Source organism: Balearica regulorum, chromosome 16 (assembly GCF_011004875.1).
Source record: "Balearica regulorum gibbericeps isolate bBalReg1 chromosome 16, bBalReg1.pri, whole genome shotgun sequence".
NCBI lineage: Eukaryota > Metazoa > Chordata > Aves > Gruiformes > Gruidae > Balearica > Balearica regulorum.
In genome coordinates this window covers 9,812,777-9,828,900 of record NC_046199.1, presented here as the reverse complement: position 1 = coordinate 9,828,900, position 16,124 = coordinate 9,812,777, and the positions used below count along the sequence as shown (strand labels likewise).

General features: G+C 57.9%; 1 protein-coding gene and 1 long non-coding RNA gene across 2 annotated transcripts; one reads left to right on the top strand and one right to left on the bottom strand.

Annotated features, from left to right (window-relative positions):
• Window positions 1–2,741: 2,741 nt before the first annotated feature.
• Window positions 2,742–10,066, bottom strand: LOC142604121 (uncharacterized). The gene is made up of 3 exons (XR_012838030.1): window positions 8,574–10,066; window positions 7,930–8,106; window positions 2,742–4,159 (listed from the first exon to the last, which is right to left on the bottom strand). It is a non-coding gene; the product is annotated as an uncharacterized LOC142604121 (long non-coding RNA).
• A 92-nt stretch (window positions 10,067–10,158) lies between these two features.
• On the top strand, window positions 10,159–14,235 carry SOX18 (SRY-box transcription factor 18). Its single transcript, XM_075768612.1, has 2 exons — window positions 10,159–10,805; window positions 12,515–14,235. The coding sequence occupies exons 1-2, from the start codon at window positions 10,391–10,393 to the stop codon at window positions 13,363–13,365; spliced, it is 1,266 nt and encodes a 421-aa protein (XP_075624727.1). The 5' UTR covers window positions 10,159–10,390; the 3' UTR covers window positions 13,366–14,235.
• The last annotated feature ends 1,889 nt before the right edge of the window (window positions 14,236–16,124 follow it).

Sequence of the window (16,124 nt, the reverse complement as noted above, 5' to 3'; positions counted from 1 at the left end):
CAGCATCACTGAGCGCCTCAGTCTGCCGGAGCTTTCCCTCAGCACATTGGAGTAATTGCTGTTGCCGCTTCCAGATGGAATATTTGGACACCCGGGCAGGCATGGCTGGATGCTCGAGGCGGGTTATTTACCCTGCCCCAGCTGAGCTGGGAGTGGGAGAGGGCCAGGGCAGCAGCTGGCATGGCCATCCTTACTACAAGGGCTTTCTCCGGGACTTGCCAACCTATCTGCCCTGTAGATGAGTCTTGCTGGGGCCAGACGTGCCATCTAGAGAGGCAGCGGCAGCCCTGCCTGCGCAGGCAGGGGCATGGCAGCACAGTGGTGCCGAAGCGGTGCAGGCTGCAGCCAATGCACGCCACGTTTTCCTCCCTCCAGACCTCACAGCGATGCAGCAGAGACGCCAAATCCCTGTGCAAAGGGTGCAACACCAGCACCGTCCCACAGCCCACATGGACAGGGAGCAGCGCCCGGCTCGGCGCAGCAGCCAGGATGCCAGCGCGGGTGCAAGGCAGCCACGCAGGGCTGCTGGTGGTGCAGAAGGACCAGCCTTGTGGCATCCCCAGTGCAGGAGAGCCAGCCTCGCGGTGTCCCTGACACGGGATGCATTGTTCATGAAAACACACGGGGAAGGCCGAGGAGGACAGACTCGCTGGCTGCGACGGGCTTCCTGCCTCCCGGCCCTGGCGACCACCTGACATCATTGCTCCTGGTGGGAATGGCTGCCCCGGCCCCGCTCAGCCCCTGACAGCAGCCGATAAGTTCCTGACCTCCTGCCCAGCTTTCCAGCTTCCTGCAGCCCCCCATGGTGCGGGGGCTTTTGTGCCTGCTAACCCCCTGCCACCATGCATGACAGCTGGCAAACCTGCATATTCTTCCTCACCACCATGCCACAGACGAGGCATTGCTCCCCATCACCTCACCATCCACCTCCGAGGGTGCAGGATGGCACCGTGCCTCTGCCGACCACCCCTTCCCTGCCCTCTGCGAGCCAGGTGGCTGGAGACCCTCCATCTTCTGCTTTGGGTCCTCCATCCCTTAAGCACCCTCTCTGTGCCCTCACCGGTGCGTGGCATCACAGACGAGGACCTTACCTGGGTCCCAAGGGCACAGCACCGGGGCTGAGGCAGGCAGAGCTGCGGACGTGTGGCAGCCCTGCAGGCGCCGGTTTGGAGGGGCTGTTGTCCTGGGCAGGACGGTGCCCCCATCCCACTCATCCTCCCGTCCCACTCACCCACCCGCACATCCAACCCAACCCGGGAGCGTGTGTTTTCCAAAAATCCCCCGTTTAGATTGCCAGGGGCCCAGGAAGGCTGAGGAGGAACAGTGTGGAGGGACGTGACACGGTTGTTGGAAGGATGCTTCCCCCTGCAAAACCATGTTCGTGGAGGCACTGACCTTCTCCCCATCATCCCCATTTCTGCCCAAATGACAGCAGAGACTGGGTGCAGCATGTGCTGAATCGCCCATCCGCCCTGCATACACCAGTGTGGGCTTTTTCAAATACACAGACTTTGTAGTGAGAGGGTGTAGGGGGATCCCGCATGCCTCAGGTTGTCAGTGCAGCAGCCCCCCTCGTCCTGCAGCCCCCCTCAGTGATGTACAGCCACCGGTTCTTTTCCTGGGCAGCTTCTCAGGAGCTGGCAGAGCATGACCTCGGGCTGACGCACTGCAAACCTGCCTCCTGCCCTTGCCCAAACCCGCTGCCATCAGCACTTCACTGCAGCTGCTTCCAGCGCTGCTCTAAGAGATTTTCCTTGCAGCCTAACCCGCACGCCCCCCCCCCCCCGGCTCCAACCTTCTGGCTCCAGCCCACTGGGGATGGAAGGTTTCTCCTTCCCGACTACAAATATAACTGTAATCTGCTAAACCCCGCTGTTGATCCCGACTGCATCCTCCTGTCCCGAGCTTTCCTACAGTGCGCCTTTTATACCGGTAATAGCACCAGGCTCCTTCTCCCATCATTGTTGACTCGACAATGAAAACTGTTTGTATTATTGTGTCCCCGAAGCTTTGCCAATAGCACATGTGTCCCGAGCTGATAGCAACAGGCTTTGGCAAGGCTGCGGCTCCATCAGATAAGAGCCTTTAACATTATTAAGCACGCCACGAAGGGTTGTTCTGTCGTGAGCCTTTGCGTATCCTTCCCAAGCGCTTTCAGATCTGAGCAAGGTTGAACGGGCCAAGCAAGAGGGGTTGTTAGGAGGACGGCAGAGGTGGAGGTGTTGGGGGTGAGCAGCCTGGGAAATGGCCTCAGCTTGGGTGAGAGAAGAGCCCTGGAGGGACATGGAAAGATAGAGCCACTTTCCCAGGCAATTTAAGGGCTAAATGCACGGCCCGTCCCCTGCCTTCCTCGGGGACCTGCTCCACCCCGCCGTGCTCCACCTTGGCCCGGCTCCCGCGCACAGCAGGAGCAAAGCGGAGGAGAAACACTGGAACCCGGAGGCCCTCACACGCTCCCGGCTGGCCCGTGAACAAAGCCTTTCCCTTGGAGCCTTTCCCCGCCCCTGGCCCCCTGCACCCCACTGGTCGTGGGGATCCCCAGCATAGCTGCAGCCTTCATCCCTGGGGGCCCATCATCCTCCTCACACCCTGCATCCCTGCTCCAAAATCCTCGCAGCCACTCACAGCATCCTTGAGCCCCAGATCCGTTGCTGGGGGATTTCGCTGCCGTTTTTTCTGAGCTGCAGCACAAAGGATGCTCTGAAATCAGAAAGTGAAGAAAAAGATGCTATCTGTGGCAAGCTTTTAAATCTCATTTTTAGGCCAATTTAGGGGAGGGATGTCACAGTTCTTGGGGTTTTGAGCTGCAAATGCAGCACATTCATGCCCATTTCCCTTCCCTTAATGTCCCCAATACAGCACCAAAAAGCAAAAGTTGTTCCTCTGCTTGCAGGGAGGGAAAGCTCTCAGGGCCTTTCCTTTTTTCTTAGTATTATTATTGTAATTATTATTATTGTTCTCTCTCAGGAAAGAAGCACTCTGTCAGAATTACCCTCATACATCCTGCCCTTTGCTGGGGAGATTGTTGTCTCTAAAGGGCCCAAGGAGAGGCTGGGTTGCCCTGTGCCCTGCACAGCACACGGGGAAACTGAGGCACAGAGCCACGGCAACGTCTGCCCCACTCTGAGCCAAAACTCCTCTCTTCCACTTGGGTTTGGCACTGAGAGTTTCCCTGTCTATATGAAGGTGAGGTTGCTCTCAGCAACATCCTCATCATTTCTGCTGGACGCTGAAAGCCTTGGTGAAGGCAAAGCCTTGGCCACCAGACCCCTGTCCAAGGAGATGGGCTGCGAGCTTCAGAGAAGGTTGTCACTTCCAGGAATGCCGCAAAGTGTTCCCCTTCCTCCAGGGATGCTGCAAAGGGCTCCTCTTTCTCCAGGGATGCTGCAAAGGGCTCCTCTTCCTCCAGGCCCAGCTGGGGTGATGCTCAGAAAGCAGGCAACCGCCTCCCCAGGATCCTGTGAGCAAACCAGCCAGCGTGTGGAAAACCTGAGCAGAAAGCACTGGGTTCAGGGGCTGCAGATGAAGCGGAGAGAAGGGAGAGAGCAGAGAGGAGCGCGGTGCAGCCAGCAGCCATCTGCCATCTGCAGCGGCCCGGTGAGGTAATGCCTCACGCTAAGTTAAAACATGTCAGGAGCCACAGCAGCTCTTGAGAACAGCAAACCTTTCCCAGATGGAGACATCCTGCACTGCTGCTGCATCAGCCCTCCTGGTGAGAGAGAGGACAGGCGACGGTCCTGCTGCTGGCCATGGGCTCGGTGGGCGCAGGGGTGCACTGGCCACCCTCTCTCCCCTGCTCACCTGGAGTTTCATTTTAGGGAGCAAAGAGGCAATAACCAGCTCAGCTCTTGCTGACAAGCTCCTGAGGACTGCGACACAAAGCAGTAGAGGTGTGATCGCTGTGTTGCCTTCCTTGATTCCCCTCCTCTCCCCTGCTTGAACGTGGCATCCTCATCCGTGATGTAGCGCAAACCCATTTATCCATGGTACTTTCGGTCAAATGATGCTCAAAGAGCAAGGGATGAGCAAACACCCAGTGGGGCACGGAGGTCAGAAACCTGGAGAGCAGAGCCTGGCGAGAAAGGTTTTTGCGAAAGGGGCTGCACTTTTCCTGGGGGCACGTTGTCTCTTGGCAGTCCCCAGCGTGGCAGGGCTGTTGCTGCTGGAGGAAAGCAAAGGACACGGTTGACGAGGCCACGGGTGAAGGTTCACTGCTCCACGGAGAGGGGCTGTCCTGGTTTCAGATGGGAGAGTTAACTTTCTTCATAGTAGCTAGCATGGGGCTATGTTTTAGATTTGTGCTGGAAAGGTGTTGATAATATAGAGATGTGGGGTAAAACCACGACAGGGGCAACGGTGGAGCTGCACCCAGCCATGGTGCTCGTGGGCACGCGTGGCTGCAGGGCCACAGACAGGCAGCCCCGACCCACCTCCCCAGAAAAGCCAGACTCAGAAATCCTCTTAATTGCAGTTTTCCTTTCCCCAGCACCCACGAGGAGGTCAGGCGGCCCAGAGCAGCGAGCCTGGGCATGCAGAAGGAGCAGGATCCCGGTTCTTGGCTGCATCTCCTGCGCGGACACCAGCGAGCAGCATTTTCTGCCAATTCGAGTGATGGAAGCAGCAAATAACCCCGGCGTGCCCAAGCTCTGCACAGCCCAACTGTCGGCCAGCTGCCTGTTCCTGGGAGGACGCGGTGCCACAGGCAGAGAGCATTTTCTTGCTATAATCGAGAAAAGAAATTGTGCCGATCAGAGCAGCTGAACGGCAGCCAAATCTGCTTCTCGGCGGCTTTTCTACACTCTGTATTCATGTATTTGGCATGAGTAGCTCTGCATTGAGGTAATTCATTAATGCTGAACCAAAAATGTGTTTATGGGAGTCTTGAAATAGTTGGTAGAAGTGTAAGACTTTCCTTCCTAAAAGCCTGGGCTCTCTCTGTGATGGGAACCGAGTGTTAAAGCAACCACCGCTGCCGCAATCAGCTGCCGGGAAGCGACTCCAGCCAGCGCGCACACGCGTGCCCCCAGCACACCCGCCCCGCACGCCCCGGCACGCTCAGCCCTCCTCGTGTGCTGTGCTGCACTGAAGCCTTTTCCCGGCCTTAGCCCGGCCGTAAGCACCGTGGGTGGGATTTGCAGCAGCTTCGCTCACGTTCAGGGCGTGGGGGCTGCCGGGGGGGAGCAAGCACGGGGTGATGTGGCTGGAAGTGCAGCACCCTGAGCTGGTGGGACCATCACCGGAGGGCCAGGGCTGCGCCAGAAGGGGCCATGGCAGGGCAAAGGCAGGGGAAGGGGAGGCAGGACAGCTCCGGTGAGGACCAAGGGCTCCGGCCGCTGCTTGGGAGGCTGCAGCGGCTGCGCCTGTGTGGAGCGACAGCTTTTTCGGGTTAGCTGTGGGTTTCGCTGCTCGCACAATGGGTATTGCTGTTGTTGTTCCAGTTATAATCCTGTATAAACACGACTGACCTCTGGTTATTGAAAAGAACTGAAACAGAAAGACAACTTTCTCCGCTTCCTCGGATGAGGTGCCTGATTGCCGGGCTTGGCCGGCGCGGTCCAGGGGCAGAGAGCCACTGTGACCCAGGGCACCTTCCCACGGTATCCCCAGTGCCCCTCACTTGTCAGATGGAGCGAGAAGCAGAGAAAAAGAGTAAATGAGCAGAAAACAGCTGAGCCGGCTCCTGCCGGGGCTGGGGCCGACTGCGACCACCCGTTCTCTGCCCGTTGCCCTGACTCAGGTGGGAACGATTCCAATCCCCACGTGGGGACATGGGGGACATGTCACCTTTGCACAGGCATGTGGCTGCTGCCAGGATGCTCCTAACACAGATGCCGTATCGCATCTGCCGGCGCCCGGCAGCCCCGGCCAGCTTGCTCGGCGCTTGCCAGCTCTGCCTGACCCACTGAACTATTTGTCCACGAGGAAACCGGGCGCTGAGCTGGGCCCTGGAAAAAGGGTGGCTCCGGCGAAACGTGGAGCATTTCCCAGCAGATGACTTCAGCCTCTCGGCAGGACTCACACACAGCCCCGGTCCCAAGTCCTTTGCTCTCCAGGAAGCGCCTTTCTTCGGGAAGCCTTTGTTCCAGCAAGGCTGCAGCAGCCCCGGCCCGGGGGAGCCTCTGGGACCCGACGGTGTGGGGGCACCTCTCGGGATGCCGGGGGAGCTGCCGGCCTGGGCGTTCCACGGTGGCACTGAGTGGCCCTGTGTGGGTCCCCCCGCCCCCCTCGGCCACCCCTGCTAAAGGGCATCTCCTTCGGGATGAAGAAGCAGGTGCGGGTCATGTCCATCCCGCCTGGCCGCACCACGCCGGGTACCCGTGCAGTGTGGCCTGAAGATATTATTAGCTGTAATTAATACGAAATCTCTTCCTGTGAAATATCTCATTCATCCCGTCGGACACACCACGGCACCAGCCCCACACCGGTAATTGCATGGTGATTAATTCATTAGTGGCATGAACACATCTAGAAGTGAGGCTGGAGTGAGTGAGTGAGGAAGGTGCTGGGCACCGCAGGAGGCTGCACCCAGGTCCGGGGACGGATCCTGCTCCTGCCCCTGCCCCATTGACTGCTCCCCTTGTGCCTTGCACCCTCTGCAAAATGAGAATAAAAAGCAATTTTCCCATCACGGCTCAGGGCTTTGCTGCTGCTCCACCATGGGGGCCTTGCCAGCATCCATCCACCACCTCTGTAACCTGGGTGCAGATTTTGGGAGTAAATCCTTTGAATTCGGTTGCACAGCCCCCAGCCCAACCTGGGGCTCCTGCACCCACCCACAGCCAGCAGCAGCAGCAATAACCATCAGGCTCAGCCAGCAACACTCTCTCTTAACTTCTTGCCATCCCCACCATCACCCCTCAAGCCCCCAAATCCCTGAGACCCCTTGAGGATGGTCCAGGTGGTGCTGAGTCTATTTTTAGGTGGGTGGGAGCTCTGTGTCAGACCTGGCTGGGAGGAATAACCAGCAGCGAGAGGCACTGGCTGGGGGTGGGGAGGGAAAATGCCTTTGTGCTGGGGAGCGGAGGCTGCCGTCCCTGCCACGCTTCCTCTGCTAGGTGTGGTGCTGGGCTGTGCGGGATGCTAGGAAGGGAAACAGGGGGCCGGGGTGGGGGCGGTGAGCCGCCAGCCCAATAAAACTGAGGGGGGGAGGAAAAAAAAGAAAAAAATAATATACAACTCCTGAGGTTGTGTGCTGGGCCGGGGTCCAGCTCGCCTGACGCCAGGCCAGGCAAGGAGGGTGCGGGGAGAGGTCACCCAGCTGGTGCGTCGATCTTGTCTCTGCCCAGGGATGTCCAGTGCTTCCTCCCTGCACGCCGCTGCAGATGCGGCCGGTGCGGAGCCAGGGCCGGGGGGTTGCCAGCACCCAGTGCCACATACCCATGTCCCTGGGGCAGCGGGGCAAAAGGAGGGGTTGTGCTGCAGGGGTTTTGTGTGTGTCCTCTCCGGGAAAACTGACAGGCACAGACCCTGTGTGCTTCACCCCGCACCCCGGCTGGGTGAGGGCGCTTTCGTTCTCCAGGGCAGATGCAGTGAGGCATTCCCCACGCAGGCAGGCAGTGCAGCCCCCTCATTCCCCTCCTGAGCCGGTTCAGGCATTTTTGGGTGCTTTACACGCTGCCTCATCCCCCCTCATAGCCTTCCTTCCCCTCTCTCTCTGCTTCGCAGCTCTCATCCCTCCTCCTCCAGCAGCTGTGCCCTTCCTTTCCCCCTCCGCCACCCTCCCTGCCTCTTTCCCCCCATCCTTGCACTGGAATGTGGCACAGACAGCAAATGCACTGTGAGGCACGGTTTGCACCGTGCTCGTGCTCTGGGGTTGAAGCACTGGGCTTTGCTCCATGGGTAGAGCGTGCAACATGGACAGCAGCATCACTCCAACCCCCTGCCCTGCACTGCCCCGCTCCCAGCCCTGCGTGCAGGCTGGGCTTTTACCCCAGAGCCATTGGGTCCCCATCAGGGCGTCCCCACGCAGCCATGTCCCCAAGGGCGCTGGGGACCGCTTTTGGTCCAGTTGTTTTTCAAGGTGGGCAGCAGCTGCGAGACACAGGCAGGAGGCTGGGTCCCTCACAGCAGCAGGAGTCCAAGGCAGCGGGACCAGGGGGTCTTCCCCTGCATAAGGAAAGCATCGTAAGCCCACTGCCATCCTGTGTGGAGGAGGCCCAGGCTTGGAGCAGTTGCACAAAGCGAGAATGGCATGAGGCTCTGCATCTGCCTCCCCCACTAGGAGGGTTTGCCTGAGCTCTTAGCACCGCTTCCAGGCCTGGGGAAAGCTGAGCTTCCCCCTCTCCCACCCTGCTGTAGCTCATCCCCACCTCAACCAAATGCCAACTGGTGGCACCAGGTCCAGGGCAGCTCCAGGGCAGCTCTGAGCCCACCCGGAGGCCAGGGATGCTGCTGGGGCCATGTGAGAGATTAAAGGGTGGATGTGGCCAGGGAAACTGCCACGTGCTTGGCCAAAGCCTGGGAGAAGAGCCAGGATCAGCGGTGGGCGATGTGCCTGGGGTGTTCCCAGAGGCTGCCCAGTCCGACTGCCCTGAAGGCTGCTCCCTTCACCCCAGTTGCCCCCCAGCACCCACCTTGCTGTTCCCAGGGCAGGGGCAAAGAGCCAAGGACTCCAGCAGCTCGGGGACTCAGCTCCAGCCAGCGGCACACGGCTGCTCCTCTGGTGTGGCGATGCTCCAGCACCTTCCTCAGCTGTACAGCCAGGGCAGGACGGGGAAGAGCAGAGAGGAGGCTTCTTGCAGCCGTACGGGCTCTCCCGTGGACTGGTGCGGATTTGCTCTTGCAAAATATTAATGAGAGGCTCCAGGAACGTGAAGGAAATCTAGCCCGAAACCTCTGTAGCTCCTGGCTAGCAATTGAAGAATGAGACAAGATTTTTTTTAATTTTTTTTTTAAGGCCTTTGTTTTGTTTAGGGTTAACAGCAGATCGGCTTTTTCAAATCACTTCCAGACACACAGAAACCATGGCATGCAATACCCCACCGCTGCGAGCAGGCTGGGAGCTGGGCTCTTGCGCAACCCCGTGCCCCAAGTCTTCCTAATGCTGAGGTTCACATTTCAGGCTGGGGTCTCAGGCATGTCCGCCACCGAAGGGGGCTTGGAGGCAGTTACCCAGAGCTGGGACATCTTTCACACATCAACGACATAGCCTGGGGGGTGTCAGGGTGCAGGGACAGCGTGCAAGCAGATCTCCTCGCTTCCAAACGGGTCCTGCAGTTCATAAGTCCTCCATGCCAACGGCAGGAAGGACCTTCAGACCACCTAGCCTCACGCTTGGCACTGCAAATCTCCGCTGGATGGCAACCAAGCGAGCGGAGCAGTGACTCGGCAGCAGGACACGCGCTGCTTCTCCACGGCTGCTGATGGCAGCGTGCCATGGGTATGCTGCCATGCCCACGGCGCGTGCGGTAATGGCACAGACATGCCAGCCCCAGCAGCACAGCTCGGGAGGCAGGTTTTAGCCACGATCACCCAGCTGCCGGTGAACCCACCATTCCTCAACAGTCCCTAGGCTGACAGGCTGGAAACGCATTTCTTTTCATGTGAACAGTGCTTAAAAGCAAGGCGCCGTTTCTCCCGCTAGCACTGAAATTCCCAATTGAAAATTGCTGGGGGAAGAGGGCTCGCCGCTGCCTTCACCCCAGGGCTGCTCCCAACCCCAGATGGGGAACGCTGGCCAAAACACACACACAAAATAATTCAGAAGAAAAATAAACGTAAATCCCCAAGCATCCCTGTCCGCCTGCAAACAGGCAGCCTGGCAGGCAAATCTAAACACTTCCCTGCCTCGGCTCGGCAGGGCTGCGGGAGGCACGGGCAGATTGCAAGTAGCTAGAAAAGGGGCTTGCAAAGAAGAGAAAGAAAAGAAAGAAAAGGAGGAAAAAAAGAAGAAAGAAAAGAAAGAGAAAAAATTAATAACCCTCTTCCTTGGAAGGAAGGGAACTGGGCAGCAGCGTCCACACCGGTCTCAGCCCGGCCCTCCCCGGGTGGCTCTTCCTGCTGGTGCCTCGGGACGCCCCCCTTCCTCCTCCTCCCCCTCATCATCTCCATCTCCATCTCCTCCTCCATCTCCTCCTCCTCCTCCTCTCCCTCTCGTCCTCCTCCCCTCCGCCCCGCTGATTGGTCCAGCCCGGCTATATTTTGCCCCTTCCAGCCCAACATCATCCCAAAAGTTTTTTTTTGGGGGGGAAAGGGGGGAAAAAAATAAAAGAGAAAAAAAGAAAAGAAACCAAAACAAAACAAGCCGACCCCAAATCCCCCCGAAGCGCAGGCGAAGGAGGCGAGCGGCGGGGCTGCTGCTCGGCGGCTGCTGGACCCGGTGGGACGCGGCGGGACCCGGTTCTCTCTCCGGCACCCGGTCGGGTCGGACACAAAGTGCTGTCCAGCTGGAATGAATATATCTGAGTCTAACTACTGCCGAGAGGAGATATCGCAACCCCGGGGCGACTGTTCATGGGTCACCGCCGCCGTGCCGGCCGCTGAGCCCGGGCTCGCCTTCCCGCGCCCCCCGGGAGCCGCCTCCCCCGCCAGCCGCACGCCCAGCCCCGAGCCCGGCTTCGCCTTCGGCCCCGGCCCCGGCGGCGCGGCCCCCGGCGCGGCCCCCGGCGCGGCCCCCAGCCGCACGCCCAGCCCCGAGCCGGGCTATGGATACAGCCCCCCGGCGGGCCGCGCCGAGGGCAAGGCCGGCGAGGACTCCCGCATCCGCCGGCCCATGAACGCCTTCATGGTCTGGGCGAAGGATGAGCGCAAGCGGCTGGCGCAGCAGAACCCCGACCTGCACAACGCCGTGCTCAGCAAGATGCTGGGTGAGCGGGACGGGCTGCGGGAGGAGGGCTGCGGGGGTACGGGGCTGGGGCTGCGGGGCTACGGGGGTACGGGGCTGGGGATGCGGGGCTGCGGGGGTATGGGGCTGGGGATGTGGGCTGCACGAGTGCAGGGCTGTGGGATGCGGGGGTACGGAGCTAGGGATGCAGGGATGTGGGGATGCAGGGATGTGAGGATGTGGGGATGCGGGGCTGGGGATGCGGGGGTAATGAGCTGGGGATGCGGGCTGCAAGAGTACAGGGCTGTGGGATCCGGGGGTATGGAGCTGAGGAGGCAGGAACGTGGAGGTGCAGAGCTGGGGATGCAAGGATGTGGGGATACAGGGATGGGGATGTAGGGATACGGGGTTATTGGGCTGGGGATGCAGGCTGCAAGAGTCCAGGGCAGCAGGATGCATGGATACAGAGCTGGGGGTGCGGGCTGCGGGAGTCCAGGGCAGCAGGATGCAGGGATACACAGCTGGGGATGTGGGCTGCAGGGGTACAGGACAGCGGAATGCAAGGACACAGGGCTGGGGATGTGGGTTGCAGGGGTACAGGGTATTTGGATGCAGGGATACAGGGCTGGGAGTACGGGATGAAGGGGTACGGGACATTGGGACGTGCACTGCAAGGGTACGGGGCTGTGGGATGCAGGCTGCAAGGATGAGGCAGTGGGACATGGGATGCAAGGATACGGGGCTGTGCTAGCCAGACTGCAAGGGTACAGGACTGTGGGATGCAGGCTGTGAGGATATGGGGCTGCAGGAGCTGGATTACAAGGATGGGGAGCTGCAGGATACAGGGATAGGGTGCTGTGGGATATGGAGCTGTGGGCTGCAAGGTTAGAGGGCTGTGGGGTGCAAGCTGTAAGGATATGGGACCAAGGGATGCCGGCTGCAGGCTGCAAGGATGCGGGGCTGCGGGGACGTGGGCGGTGGGATCAAGGGCTATGGGGTGCAGTGCTACAGGGCTGTGGGGTATGGTGTTAGAGGATGTGGGAATATGGGGCTGTGGGTTGTGGGATGTGAGGATATGGAGCTATGCGTACACAAGATGCAGGGAAACAGGGCTGCAAGATTCAGAGATACAGGGCTGTGGGGCACCCAGCTGCGGGGATGCAGGATATGGGAATACATGGCTGCAGGATGCGGGATACACGACTGTAGGATGCGGGATATGGGAACACGGGAAGCAGGATATGGGTAGATGGAGTTGCAGGATGCGGGACTACGGGAAGCAGGATATGGCCAGACGGGGCACCAGGATACAGAGACATGGGGCTGCGGGGTGCGGGGACACGGGATTCAGGATACGGGGCTGCGGGGTGCGGGGATGGGTGATTGGGGCTGCAGAAGAGCAGGGCTGTGGATGTGGGATGCAGGGAAGCAGGCACCCCGAGGACCAGGCTGTGCTGAGGGGCAGCTGGAGGCAGAACCCCCTGCCCTGGCAGAGGAGTTCCTGCAGCCCCCCTGAGGCTTTGCACCCCCATTTTCCCACTGCACCGAAGTGCTGGGCACAGCTGGAACCTGCTGGGACAGCCCTGCTTGGGCTCCCATTCCCCAGCCGCTCCTCGTGCCGGCACCAGGACCTTGCTCGGGTGCTGAACCGGCTGAGGGAGCCCTGCCCATCCCTCTCCCCAGGTGCCCCCATGCCCTGGCCAGTGCTGGGTGGCCGAGCCGGTGTCACAGAGCTTCGCTTTCACCTTCCAGGCCAGTCGTGGAAAGCACTGAGCGCCAGCGACAAGCGTCCCTTTGTGGAAGAGGCAGAGCGGCTGCGGATCCAGCATCTCCAGGATCACCCCAACTACAAGTACCGCCCAAGGAGAAAGAAGCAAGCCAAGAAAATCAAGAGGATGGAACCCAATATCCTACTGCATAACCTTTCCCAGCCCTGCAGTGACAACTTCAGCATGAGTCACCATGGCGGCAGCCAGCCGGGCCACCCCCAGCCTCCCCCACTTAACCACTTCAGAGAACTCCACTCCATGGGGTCGGATATTGAAAACTATGGCTTGCCAACTCCTGAGATGTCTCCCTTGGATGTCTTGGAACAGACCGAGCCGGCGTTTTTCCCTCCGCACATGCAGGATGACTGCAACATGATGCCCTTTCGCGGCTACCACCACCATCACCAGATGGAGTTTCCCCAGGAGAAGTGCATGGGGCGGGACGTGGCGGTGCCCTACGCGCAGACCCCATCACACTTGGCCGACGCCATGAGGACTCCCCATCCCTCCAGCATATACTACAACCAGATGTGCTCGGGAACTCAGAACGGGCTTTCCGCCCACCTGGGCCAGCTCTCACCCCCACCCGAAGCCCACCACATGGAGAGCGTGGATCACTTGAACCAAACCGAGCTGTGGACAGACGTTGACCGCAATGAGTTTGACCAGTATTTGAACATGAGCAGGACTCGTCCCGAAGCCTCGGGACTCCCTTACCATGTCTCCCTGTCCAAAGTGACTCCTAGAAGCATCTCCTGCGAGGAGAGCAGCTTGATATCTGCCTTGTCCGATGCCAGCAGCGCTGTTTACTATAGCCCCTGCATCACCGGTTAGGTTGGCCCCACCGTCCAACGCTCTCAACGGGAGAGCCTCGACTCTCCTCTGAAAACAAAAAGCCGCCCTCCTTTAACCACGAGCTCCATAATATTTAGAGTATCTCATTAAATGCATCGCTTTCGTTTGTTTGTTTTTTATTTTGGTTTTTTTTGTTGTTGTTTTGTTTTTTTTGTTTTTTAAGAGAAAAAACATGCTGAACTCACTGATATACCGTATAACTATATAACACAGATAGACGCCTTTCCCAAGCACTAGCCTGCCTGCCGTGCTCCCCGCTCCAGCCCTTGGCAGGGCAAAGCTGTAGCTCCCGCCAGCTCGAAGGGGCATTTTTAAGCCAATTCCAGTAAATCCTGCCTGAAACAACCACCACCAGGACGAGCCGAAGCGACCTGCCCCCAGTATTTAACCCGAGGGCAGGCGAACTTGCGTGGGGGGAAAACTTTTTGGAAGACTTTGCCGGGGCCATTAAAGAGTCGGTGCCCATTAGGGGTGGGCTTTAGGACAGTTTTTACTCTATTCTCAGCAATATATTTTAATTGGGCAACAAAACTATATTTTTACTAAGCATTTTTATATATAAAATGGTATTTAATGTCTTTTTTTTTTTATTAGACTTTTTAAAAATAAATCAAGGGATATCCATGAGATCTAAAGCATTTATGTAGCAAAGCTGGATTTTTTAAAAAAAAGCGGGGGGGGAGGAGATATTTTGTGAAAAGGGAATGACAATGTAAATATTGTGGAACAATTGACTGGAATTTTGTACAAAAGAAAAATATGACTGCAAACACTTTTATTGTCTAGAACTGTATGGAGAGCAAACTGTTTTATACTGGTTAATTATTAAAACATCTTCATATAATTGTTCCCATCTTGTGTGCTTGTTGTGTGAACACATATTTTCCGCAAATACATGTTGTCCCAACCATTTCCAGATTTCTGTATCCGTTGATTAATGTTTTGACAACCTGGCAAATGTATTAATTTCCAGGCTGCCGCCCGCCCGCCCCGTCAGCCACCTTGGGCTCCGTCAGCGCGGCTCGGCTCAGCGCTGGACGGCGGCACCGGCAGCGCCGGCACCGGGATGGGATGGGATGCTGGCGGCCACCCCACGGCACCGCGCCGTGCCGCCCGGAGATGTGCTCTGCAGGAAAAGCAGCTGTTCTCAGATTAAAATATAATAAAACATGTGATATCCTCCTTTGAAACGAGCCTTGGTGTGGTTATTATTTTGCCAGCGCATCAGTGCGTGGTCCCCACGGCTCACCCCGTTTTTCTGTGAAATCCCCAAAAATAGAGCCCAGCTGCTCCGGTGCCTTCGCTCTAGTCCTTGGAGCTGGAAGAAAACCCCGTGTGCCAGAGCCCTTCCACCTCCCAGCCCTCGCCGGTTCTTTCCCGGCTCCAGCAGCCGGCGGGTCTTGCCGAGCCATTGCCGTGCCCGGCTGAACCCCGCTCGGAGCTGCTGGTGGTTTGCCGGAGCTTCATCCCCCTCCCGTGAATCATTTTATGATTTACAGTATTTTTTTGTTCAATTTGAAAAGGAGAAATGACAATCTGTTGCATAAAACCCCGGTGGCATCCGTTCCTTGAACGCTGAGTGATTTAAACCAGGCTGATATCGCCAAAAAAGGCTATTTAAAAAAAAAAATTGAATAGAAGAAGAGGTTTTTTGTTGTTGTTGTTGGCAAAGAATTGCCTTTTAGGGGAAATGGATATTTAACAAATGACATTAATTTTCAAGCTTCTCCTAAATTAAATTCACATTAGTGTTAACAGGACTAAATCCTGACTCACTTTTTTTTGTTGTTGTTTAATGTGAAGCACTAATAAACGGGACCACTTCGGGGGCTGGCGACGTGTTCCCATTAAACGCCAGAAAGACGCTTCATTGTCTTTCCATATACAGTATGTAAAAAGGGGGAATACATGGAAAAATGACCTCACTACCTACACGGGAGGGCTGGCGGGCGCCCGGCGGGTGCCAGAATCCGCGCCGCAGCAAACAAACACAACACAAAATGAGAAGCATCCTGTGCCGCCGCCGATGACTATGAAAGGAAGCAGCCGTCTATAGGCTCCATCCCGCTCCGCTCCCCAAAGCGGCCTGGGAGGAAGGAGATGAGGGAATCGGGGGGGGGGGGGGGAGAAAAAAAGCCCTGACTTATTTTCCAGCCCCCAGCTTCCAGGTACCTTCCAGGCGAGGATGCAATCACTTCCCGCAGTTCAAAGAAGCGATGTGCACGCCGGCCCTCGCCCAGCTGCCCCATGGAGCCGGGGGAAGCCGGCAGCGGATCACATCATGGAGGAAACATTAAGTCATTTTTCTGCAGCAGAAATTCCCTTCTTTCCCCATGGCTCACGCCATGCCAGCTCGCCTCTCATCTCAAAGGATGGCGTGAAATTCTTGGGGTGGTTTTTTGGCTGCGGTTCCTCACTCTGGAGCAATTTGGGTCCGGTATGCCCCAGTTTCTGGTGCTCACCAGCACCAGCAGCGTGGCTGGGCACGGCAGGAGCTTTCCCAAAACACCTGCACTGCAAAACTTTTGAAACCATAACTGCTGTGGGGCTGGGTGGGGAGCGGGGGTCTCTTCACTTCGTGTCCAAGGATGCTGCCACAGGTACCATGGGTACCTGGACTGAAAACCACAGGGTAATGGGTGGTCACTCCCACCCATAAACGCACCAGGGATGCATTATGTTGCAACCACAGCTGCTCCATCACTGCAAAAGCACCAAGTGGTGCTGGGCTGCTTTTC